Source organism: Rhinopithecus roxellana, chromosome 15 (genome assembly GCF_007565055.1).
Source record: "Rhinopithecus roxellana isolate Shanxi Qingling chromosome 15, ASM756505v1, whole genome shotgun sequence".
Taxonomy (NCBI): domain Eukaryota; kingdom Metazoa; phylum Chordata; class Mammalia; order Primates; family Cercopithecidae; genus Rhinopithecus; species Rhinopithecus roxellana.
The window spans coordinates 20,451,399-20,463,042 of record NC_044563.1 but is presented as its reverse complement, the minus strand read 5'-3'; the positions used below and the strand labels follow the sequence as shown (position 1 = coordinate 20,463,042).

Sequence of the window (11,644 nt, the reverse complement as noted above, 5' to 3'; positions counted from 1 at the left end):
GACGTCAGTGAGAAGTTTAATAAAAACCTGAAAATATAAGCATCTCAGGATGGAGCATTAAAGAACACCTATAATCAGAGTATGAGTACAAGATAAAAAGCCAACAAGGAAAACCAGCAGAACATGCAGCAAAGTTGGAGAAAGAAAACACCAGTTAAACCACACGTTTATAGCAGCTTTATTCATAACTGCCAACACTTGGGAAGCAACCAAAATATCCTTCGGTAGGTAAATGAATAAAGTGTGATACCACTTGACAATAGACAATATTCAGTGCTAAAATGAAATGAGCTATCAAGCCATGAAAAGATATGGAGAAAACAGATGCATATTACTATGTGAAAGAAGCCAATATGGAAAGGTTACATACCATATGATTTCAACTGTCTGACATTCTGGAGAAAGCAAAACTGTGGAGACAGAAAAAGATCAGTAGTTGTCAGGGGTTAAGGGAAGAAGGAAGAATGAATAAGTAGAGCATAGAAGAGCTTTAGAGCAGTGAAATTACTCAATATGATACTATAATGATGAATACATGTCATTATACATTTGTCCAAATCCATAGAAGGGACAACTGCAAGAGTGAATCCTAATGTAAACTATGGTTTTGGGATGATAATGATGTGTCAATGTAGGTTCATCAATTGTAAAAAAATGTAGCACTCTGTTGGAGGATATCGACAATGAGGGAGGGTATACGTATGTGGGGGCAGAAGGTATATGGGAAATCTCTGTACTTACCTCTCCATTTTAATGTGAACATAAAACTGTTCTTAAAAAGTCTATTCAAAAATAAATTTATACTATAATACTAAATTAATTACTTAAGTCCTTTATATAAAAACTAGCCACACTCCACCTACTTCTGAGTAAATTTCTCCTTCTAACGCCTATGTGCCCACAAGGGCATAAGCATATATATTTTTGTGGGCTTGTTGGTGTCCCTGTTTAACAAGTATGTTTGCATTGGAATGTGGTAGAGAAAATGCAAATGGAACAAGTGAGTGAACCAAATGTCATTAGTAAGGTTTGACCAGCAAGTTCCAAAAATCCTAACATTTCCCTTTAGCCTTCCTCGTTCAGGTGTTACATTTCTGAGAATGTTTAATTTTTATTACATAATTGACTTCTAAAGAGGTAAGAATATCACCTCATGAACTTACATGTATTGTGGGGTTTCAAATGTAACTCATTGCGTGAGGAAGGTCTGAGATGAGTGAAACATTTTTGTGTATACAACAGTGTTAAAATTCCAATCTTATAGAAATGTTTGCCTTCTCAACACTTTTTTGAATGCATTCTTGACTTCTCTGTTCCTCAGGCTGTAGACCACAGGGTTCAGCATGGGGATGATCATAGCGTAGAACACAGATGCCATTTTGTCTGTGTCCATGGAGTGGCTGGAGCTGGGCTGCAAGTACATGAAGATGACTGTCCCATAGAAGATGGAGACTGCAGTCAAGTGAGAGGCACAGGTGGATAACGCTTTTTGGTGTCCCTTAGCTGAATGCATCTTCAAGATGGTGATGAATATGAACAAGTAGGAGATAAAGATAACTAGAAGAGCAAAAAAGATATTAAAGCTTGACATAAAAACCAGAATCGCCTCACTAATGTGTTTATCAGAGCAAGACAGAGCCATGACTGCTGGAACATCACAGAAAAAGTGATGTACCAGATTGGACTTACAGAAGGAGAGACTGAATATGCCCCCAATGTGGAATGAGGCATTTAGGAAGCCACAGACGTATGAGCCTAGGGCCAGACGAGCACATACACTGGCCGTCATGGTGGTGGTGTAGTGTAGGGGTTTGCACACTGCTGCATAGCGGTCATAGGCCATTGAGGCCAACAAGTAATTTTCCACAGTGGCCAAGGCTACAAAGAAGAACATCTGAACAGCACATGCATTGTAGGAGATGACCTTGTCTCCTCTAAGGAGTCCAGCCATGACCTTGGGAGTGACAGTTAAGGAGTATCCAAAGTCCACTAGAGACAGGTTACTGAGGAAAAAGTACATGGGTGTGTGGAGATAAGAGTCCATCAGGATAAGCAGCATCATCCCCACGTTCCCACACAGAGTGAGGAGGTAGATGAAGGTGAACAAGATAAAGAGGGGGACCTGTAGTTCTGGGGCATTGGTTAGTCCTAGAAGTATGAACTTTGTCATTTCTGTACAATTCTCCATCGGTATTATCAGGGAATCATAAGATGTCCTGTAGCAATGAGAAATAAAGCAATAGAGTGATAAACAAAAAAGAGATTTAGAAATGTATAAATACTATATGCATATAGCAACAATTCATACTTTAAAATTCCATAGATCTAAAGCATAGGCTTAATAACAATCTTTAATGCATTATCTACACAGTTGCAATCTGTTGAATCCAGGGGATCTTTATAAATAATACCCCAATGTTTCCATTTTATAAATTTATAAACTGCTATGTAGTGTATTTAATGATGTGTCCAAGATGATTCATCTGGAACTAATTTTTCTGCCAATTAGGTTTTCCCTAATCCAGTAAAACTTATATATTTATGTTGCTCACATACTGGGAACTGCTCTAGGCAATTTGTATGTATATTGATTCCTCTCAACAATATAATGAGGTTGATTAGTTATTGCATTTATTTAATTTGTGAAGCTCACAAGATTAAGTCATTTATTCATATATACACAAGTGTTAATAGTCAAGCCTATCTTCTGGCTCAGGAGAGTTGTTCTCAAGTTCAATGGTCTAAATTGAATCTAAATCAAATTGAATGTGAAGCAATTTACAATTACTCATTGTCTTTGTTGGTGCAAACTTAGACAGGTTTCATAGTGAGGTAACTGAGAGGAAAATGCACATTAACGGTCTCAGGACAGCTGGAGAAGTAGAGAAATGTACAACCAGCAAAGGCAATTCTGAGGGGAAGGCAGCATCAGATATAGAGCTTGGGATTGGGAAGAGGTGCATATCAGCCCTACCATTTACTACTTAGGCAGCATCGGTCCCAGACTAACTTCCCTGAACCTTGTTTTTTACCTGCAGAATGAAAATATTAATGAGATCAACCTCAAGGCATTATTTTGAAAATTCAATGAAATAATACATTTTTACAACAATAAACAAAATGTTAAATGTTTAGCACAGTCTGATGAGAGCTAGCTATAATGTTATTGTTAGAATGGAATGATGATCTCTGTTAGTTTCATAAAGGAGGATGGCAGGACTTTGTGTGTTGGTAAATTTTGAAGTCTTGTAGCCCCTTCTTCAATTTGTCTTTCCTCACATACTAGGGCTACTGAGATTTTCTGTGCCTCCCAATAATTCTCATTCTGTCTTTTTTTCACCCAAATGATTGACTGCTCCAGCAATTCCATGTGAACCATTCTTCTGTTTAATTTCTTCCTTGAAACTTACATTTTAGCTCGGTTTCACAGCATCTCCTTTACTTAAACTCATTCTTTTCTTTCATTTTTGTCATCTCTTAGTTGAATGCAGACCCTTATAGTTTAAAATGCATCGTTTGTGGGTTTCCTTTAGTCTGCAGATCTGTTTTGGTGGCAGGTTCTAAGTTGTAAAATTATTATTTAGATCAGTTCTTGCATATGAATAGTGTTTTAAATTAGAAAGGGCATTCATCCTCTAACTACTATTCATCTGCTAACTACTATTGCCTACTGTCTTTCCACACTGCGTAAGTTTAGCCCATGAAAGCCTTATGTTTGCCAAACTTAACTCACATAACCACTTTTAGAATATACTATGTTCTACAACAGATGTTAAGAACTTTTCATATAAATGTTTATGTGTCTGTGTGTGATAAGTATTATTGTTATTACTATTTTACCATTACAAGAATTTGATATTTGAAAAGTTTTGTGATATTCTACAATTATACAACTAGTATGGAGAATAGTCAAGATTCACAATTGAAACCGAGTTCCAACCTAATCAAAATTTGTGCTTTTAGCTACTTCACAACGAGCATTAGATGTGCTAGTCATAATAAGGATGAGATTATGGGGGAAAGGTTACAATTCTGTATGCATCTTGCTAAGTTATTTAGTTCCTTTTATAGTCTGAAGAGCTGTCATTCACACTTCTGTCATTTTTGTTTGTTTTACTTCTAGTAGAAGCCTAACTGATAGTGAGTAAGATGAAATTACCACCTACTTAATCAGAGCATCATCTATCTTATTTTTTTCATCTTCTTTAGGGAAACAGTATGATATTTCACAAGTATCACTGAACACCCTACCAATGGAAGTTTTGACATCTCTATACTCCAGCCTCAGCATATGTTTTTATAAAAAGAAATTTAAAGCATCTACTCCTGTTCTAAAATCATATGTTATCTATAGCTGTCCCACTGCTTTGCACGAATTCCGTTTTACTAAATGTATATGTGGAACATAGAAGCTTACCTTGTGCCTGGAAAAAAAGAGATAGTCTAAAAGTTGGAAATTCAGTCATGGAATAACGTATAAATACCATTAGAAAAAAAATCTGTCTCAGGTAGTGGTCAAAAGCTTCCAAGTTCTCTATGGCAAGGAAAGACAGAATAAAAAAACACTAACATCAATAAACTAAATAAATATAACTGCTATTGTTAGGAATGACCTCTAACACATAAAGCATGCACTATGTGCAGATTGTCTTTTATGAATTTTGCATACATTAGCTCAAAAAAGTAGAAAGTAAAGGTGCATTGTAGGTGAAAAATAGGATTCCATGTAAGCTTTGATTTTGCTGTGTGTGTATGTGTGTGTGTACACACGCATGCGGTCACCCATTATGGGTCACAATGTAAATCGTGTGGATTCCTTATTTTAAAAAATCTAAAGCTTTCAATCAAGAGCCTCTGAATAGCCTGTGCAAAGTTAGGCATGAGACTGTGCTTCAGTAACACAGAACCATGTATTTTTTAATGTGCTCACTGATCATTTGCTGACTCATTTATTTATTCATTTATTCATTTAGATACATTCACTCATTGCCTCAACAAATATTTAGAGTGCTCTTCATTTTCTAAATGCTCTTCTAAGCACATGGATTTTTTTGTGTGTAAAAGGTTATTTTGTTTTTTGTTTTTTACTTTTAAGTTCAGGGATACATATACAGATTTGTTACATAGGTACATTTGCATCATGAGGGTTTGTTGTACATATTATTTCATCACCCAGGTATTAAGCCTGGGACCCATTAGTTATTTTTTCTGATCCTCTCCCTCCTCCTACCCTCCACCCTTCGATAGGCCCCAATGTCTGTTGCCCTCTAAGCATATGAATTTCAAATGATGAGAATAGTACCATCTTCTATTATTTGAATAAAATCACCATTTTCCTAATCAATGGAGATTGTTGTAACACCTGGACTGTGGCTAAATAGCGTGAGAGCATGAAAATATTTAAAGCTGGGATACTAAACTCTGGATGTATTCAATGGGAAAATGTTTGCCCTTGAACTTTTATATAGCACATATTCTATTACTACAACCTAAACAGACCATAGAACTGAGCTAGAAACTTACCTTGCTCTTCAAGGAAGATGACACACTTTCAGTTGGTATCTTCAAATTGCAAGTCCTACTCAAAGAAGAAAGAAATCTTCTATTTAAGAAGTTGTTATTTAATGTCTAGTCACAAATATTGAAGTTCTCTAGAGGGAGGGAGATTTAAGGAAAAAGTGATGATTAGGTGGAGATTAGAAAATATTCTCCAACTTGTCACACAGGACTGCTGCTGTGAGGAAAAATAGAAGTCTCTGAAATGCATTCTGTAAAGTGCTAAAGAGCTCTAAGAAGGGATCATCATATCCACAATGAACATCATTTTTAGCTGGGGGTTTTATCCCTGGCCATTGTTGCAGACTCAGAGTAATATACCAGTGTGAAATAAGGCCACTTAGTACAACGGACAACCTTTTACACTGAGATCAATAAATGATCACCAAAAGGTGACACACAGGATGGAACCTCTAACATGATGTTAAATAGAGTCATGTTGGGATGTTAGAGACCAATGACTGGGAACTAACAATAATTGAGGAATTTGAACATACATAAAGTTCTCAGGGGACAAGTTACCCATGAGGATAACCAGAGTCTCTCACTCCAATCATTGAGAGAAGCAACAACTAAACTGTGCATGGAAGCCTGGTTCTGTTTTCTTAGGAAGAACACTAGTATATTTACTTTACTTGGAGTTATTTCTTCTTGGTAGTGCAAACATCTTCAGAGAAGATTCATCATTAACTTTTCTGGCAGAAATCAGACAGAATCATGAGTGGCATAACAGAAACTAGGCTAAAGTATTATGTAAGTCATGTTGGCCCATGGCAGCATAACTTCCCAAAATTCATATTGAGCTTATAGGTTATATAAACACTTGAATTCTCTCATTAATAAAATAGAGATGAGTACCTTTTTTTCTGAGATAGTAGAATGGATGCTTTGCCAGAATCCTTGCCCACTTGGAAATAGCAAGTAGTGTGTAGAGATTCACACTGTGAACTTGTATGCAAGAAGAAACATGATTGTTCAACATAAAAGTGAAAGAAAACCTTGGATACTGCTGAAAACAAGACAGACAGCAGCCCAAATGGAAATCTGTGAATCAATCCTTCCATATGTGAAAGGGGGAGTGCTCCACAATACACATTTCCACCAGGAAGCCAGGAAATCTAGTCCATCGGGAACTTTTTGAGCTTCCCAAAACCTGGATCAGACTTGGGGAACAGTCAAGGGACTGTGAGAAGGAAGAGCACTGGGAAGTACCCCACATGCACTCCCAGGCTTAAGGACCAATAGAAGGAGGTCATTCCTGATGCTAACTCATAGTGGGTTGCACAGGAACCTGCCAGATAGCATTGGTGGCAGCCACTGGTTTGTAGAGTCATTAGTCAGGGATTTATGATCTTAACTTGATTGGAGGAGGAATCCACATAGCCAGAATGGAGAGGCAAGAATAGCATGGACTTCAGCTGCCGACAATGGAATTGGGAACCCATCTTGCAGGACCAGACCAGGAGGGTTTGAGTCTAAGAGCAGTGGTTTTGGCCAGGGTAGAAAGTTTTGCAGCCTGGGACATTTTCACAGTCTAAAGGCAAACTGCATTTGAGTTGGCTAACTGTCCCAACTCACTGTTAGTGTCCGGCTGTGGGAAGGAGCCCTGATGGGTTGAGTGAGAGCAAATTGGGTCTAACTACCCCCTGATAGACCATGGAGCCTAAGATGCACTCTTTCCCTCATGGGGTCATTGACACAGCAGCAGTTGCTCTGCTTCTTGCTGGAGTGTTTCTTCAGAGGCCTGAGGATTTCTCTCTGAACCCTGTAAGGGCCAGCACTTGTACATGCCATTGTGGGGTTCAAGTGCAGACTTGCACAACCCCGTACTGCCCAGCTTTGCCTTCTTGCCTTGGACACAAAGCATGGAACCACCAGTTTAGACACCCAGAAACAAAGCCAAGTAACCCTATTCAGCATACATCATAGTCACATTCTCAAGAAAAGTAAGTCACACTCCGATGAAAGTAAATTCAATAATAGAAGTGACTAATTCTCCAGATGCAAAGAAATCAGGATAATAATACTGGAAGTATGAAAAAACAAAGTGCTTAACAACTCCAAAGGAACACAGTAATTCTCTAGCAATGAATTTGAACCAATAAGAAATCTTCAAAATGTCAGATAAAGAATTCAAAATACTGATTTTAAAGAAGTTCTATAAGATATAAAAGAATTCTGAATACCAGTGCAAACACATCAGAAAATCAATTCATGATATGAGCTAGAAATTTACCAAGGAGGTAGAGATCTTAAAGAACCAAACAATTTCTGGAAATGAAAATTTCAGTGAAAGAATTATGAAGAACAGTTGAAAGCCTTAACAACAGATTAGAATGAGCAGAGAACAGAATCTCAAAATTTGAAGACAGTTGTTTTGAATTAATTCAATCAGACAAAAATAAAGAAAGGAGACTAAAGAAGAACAAACAAAGCCTTTGAGAAGTATGGGACTGCATAAAGCAACCAAACATATGAAGTATAAGTATTTCCAAGGGAGAAGAAAAAGCAAAAAGCATAGAAACTCTATTTAAGGAAATAATTGACAAAAAGTTTCCCTAGTTTGGCAAGAGATTTACACATCCAGATACAAGAAGCCCAACAAACTACAGGAAAATACATTGCAAAAAGGACCTTAACGTGACATATAGTCATCAGATTGTCTAAAGTCAACATGAAAGAAAAATCCTAAAATCAGCATGAGAAAAGAGTCTAGTCATCTATAAAGAAAACCCCATCAGACTAATAGCGGACTAAAAGCAGAAACCTTACAAGCTAGAAAAAATATTCTATTTTTAAAGTATTTAAAGGAAAAAAACTCTGTCAACCACGAATTTTAAATCCTATTCAGAATAAGCTTAATAAATGAAGGAGAAATAAAGTTCTCAGATAACCAAATGCTGAGGGAATTCATTACCACTAGACTGGCCCTATAAGAAATTCTCCAGGAGTTCTAAATGTGAATACAAAATGTCAATACTTGCCATCATATAAACACAAAATTACAAAAAGAAAAAAAAAAGACAATGACTACATGACAGAACTCCACTAAACCACAAAGACAAAGAAGAAAAGAAACAAAGAATCTACCAAACAGCTAGATTACAATTTACATTATGTCAGAAACAAAAACTCACATGTCAATATTAACCTTAACAATAAATGAATTAAAATTTTCCACTTAAAAGATATACATCGATGACATAGATAAAAACATGAAGCTACTACATGCTACTTAAAAGAAACTCACCTTACTGGTTGGTAAACAGTTACAGACAGAAGTTAAACAGGTGGAAAAGATATTCCACACAGATGAAAACCAAAAGTGAGTAGTAGTAGTTACACTTATATCGGGAAAAACAGACTTACAATAAACAATGATAAAAAAATACAAATAAGGTCATTATACAATGATAAAGAGATCAAATCAGCAACAACATATAAAAATTCTAAATATATGTGCACCCAAAATGGAACAGCACCCAGACTCATAAAAAAGTACTAGACATAAAGAAAGAAACCCTAGAAGAAAACCTAGGCAATACCATTCAGGACATAGGCAAGGGCAAGGACTTCATGTCTAAAACACCAAAAGCAATGGCAACAAAAGCCAAAATTGAGAAATGGAATCTAATTAAACTAAAGAGCTTCTGCACAGCAAAAGAAATTACCATCAGACTGAACAGGCAACCTACAGAATGGGAGAAAATTTTTGCAATCTACCCATCTGACAAAGGGCTAATACCCAGAATCTACAAAAAACTGAAACAAATTTACAAGAAAAAAATCAAACAACACCATCAAAAAGTGGGCAAAGGATATGAACAGACACTCTCAAAAGAAGACATTTATGCAGCCAACAGACACATGAAAAAATGCTCATTATCACTGGCCATCAGAGAAATGCATATCAAAACCACAATGAGATACCATCTCACACCAGTTAGAATGGCGATCACTAAAAAGTCAGGAAACAACAGGTGTTGGAGAGGATGTGGAGAAATGGGAACACTTTTACACTGTTGGTGGGACTGTAAACTAGTTCAGCCACGTGGAAGACAGTGTGGCGATTCCTCAAGGATCTTGAACTAGAAATACTATTTGACCCAGCCATCCCATTACTGGGTATATACCCAAAGGATTGTAAATCATGCTGTTATAAAGACACATGCACACTTATGTTTGTTGTGGCACTATTCACAATAGCAAAGACTTGGAACCAACCTAATGTCCATCAACGATAGACTGGATTAAGAAAATGTGGCACATATACACCATGGAATACTATGCAACCATAAAAAAGGGTAAGTTCTTGTCCTTTGTAGGAACATGGATGAAGCCAGAAACCATCATTCTGAGCAAACTGTCGCAAGGACAGAAAACCAAACACCGCATGTTCTCATAGGTGGGAATTGAACAATGTAAACACTTGCACACAGGTTAGGGAACACCACACACCGGGGCCTGTAGTGGGGTAAGCGGACAGAGGAAGGATAGCATTAGGAGATATACCTAATGTAAATGACGAGTTAATGGGTGCAGCACACCCACACGGCACATGTATGCATACGTAACAAATCTGCACGTTGTGCACGTGTACCCTAGAACTTAAAGTATAATGATAAAAACAGAAAGAAACATACAGAAATGCAATATTAATGGGGGACTTAACACCACACTGACAGCACTAGACAGGTTATCAAAACATCAAATTAACAAAGAAACACTGGACTTAAATTTTTGACCAAATGGACGTCACAAACACAGATCAGTCTAACTAACAAAAGTAGAATATAGTTTTTTCATGGACACACGGTACATTCTCCAAGATATGTCACAAAACAGCCAACAGACACATGAAAAAATGCTCATCATCACTCGCCATCAGAGAAATGCAAATCAAAACCACAATGAGATACCATCTCACACCAGTTAGAATGGCAATCATTAAGAAGTCAGGAAACAACAGGTGTTGGAGAGGATGTGGAGAAATAGGAACACTTTTACACTGTTGGTGGGATTGTAAACTAGTTCAACCATTATGGAAAACAGTATGGCAATTCCTCAAGGATCTAGAACTAGATGTACCATATGACCCAGCCATCCCACTACTGGGTATATACCCAAAGGATTATAAATTATTCTACTACAAAGACACATGCACACGTATGTTTATTGCGGCACTATTCACAATAGCAAAGACTTGGAATCAACCCAAATGTCCATCTGTGACAGACTGGATTAAGAAAATGTGGCACATATACACCATGGAATACTATGCAGCCATAAAAAAGGATGAGTTTCCGTCCTTTGTAGGGACATGGATGCAGCTGGAAACCATCATTCTTAGCAAACTATCACAAGAACAGAAAACCAAACACCGCATGTTCTCACTCATAGGTGGGAACTGAACAATGAGATCACTTGGACTCGGGAAGGGGAACATCACACACCGGGGCCTATCATGGGGAGGGGGGAGGAGGGAGGGATTGCATTGGGGAGTTATACATGATATAAATGATGAATTGATGGGTGCTGACGAGTTGACGGGTGCAGCACACCAACATGGCATAAGTATACATATGTAACAAACCTGCACGTTATGCACATGTACCCTAGAACTTAAAGTATAAAAAAAAAAAAAACAAGTCTCAATATACTTTTAAAAGTTGAAATTATACCAATTATCTTCTCAGAGCATAGCCAAATAAAACTAGAAATCAATACCAAGAGGAACTCTGGAAACTATAAGCAAATACCTGGGAAGTAAACAATATATTCCTAAACAATATTTAGGTTGTTTACCAAATTAAGTCATAAATTAAAATTTTTTGAAATAAATAAAAATGGAAACAAAACATACCAAAACATATTGAAAACAGCAGAAGCAGTGCTAAGAGAGTAGTTTATAGTATTAAATGCCTACATCAAAAAATAGAAAGATCACAAATTAACAACATAACATTGTACCTCAAGGAACTAGTAAAACAAGAACAAACAAAACCCAAAGCTACCAGAAGAAAACAAATAACAGAGATCAGGGTAGAACTAAATGAAATTGGGACAAAAACAAATAAAATAGACAAAC

General features: G+C 37.0%; 1 protein-coding gene across 1 annotated transcript; it reads right to left on the bottom strand.

The window, feature by feature from the left end:
* Nucleotides 1-662: 662 nt before the first annotated feature.
* Nucleotides 663-3,787, bottom strand: LOC115893654 (olfactory receptor 5B2). The gene is made up of 2 exons (XM_030918750.1): nt 2,975-3,787; nt 663-2,216 (listed from the first exon to the last, which is right to left on the bottom strand). Exon 2 carries the CDS (start codon nt 2,186-2,188, stop codon nt 1,259-1,261), a length of 930 nt encoding a protein of 309 aa, XP_030774610.1. The 5' UTR covers nt 2,189-2,216; nt 2,975-3,787; the 3' UTR covers nt 663-1,258.
* Nucleotides 3,788-11,644: the final 7,857 nt, after the last annotated feature.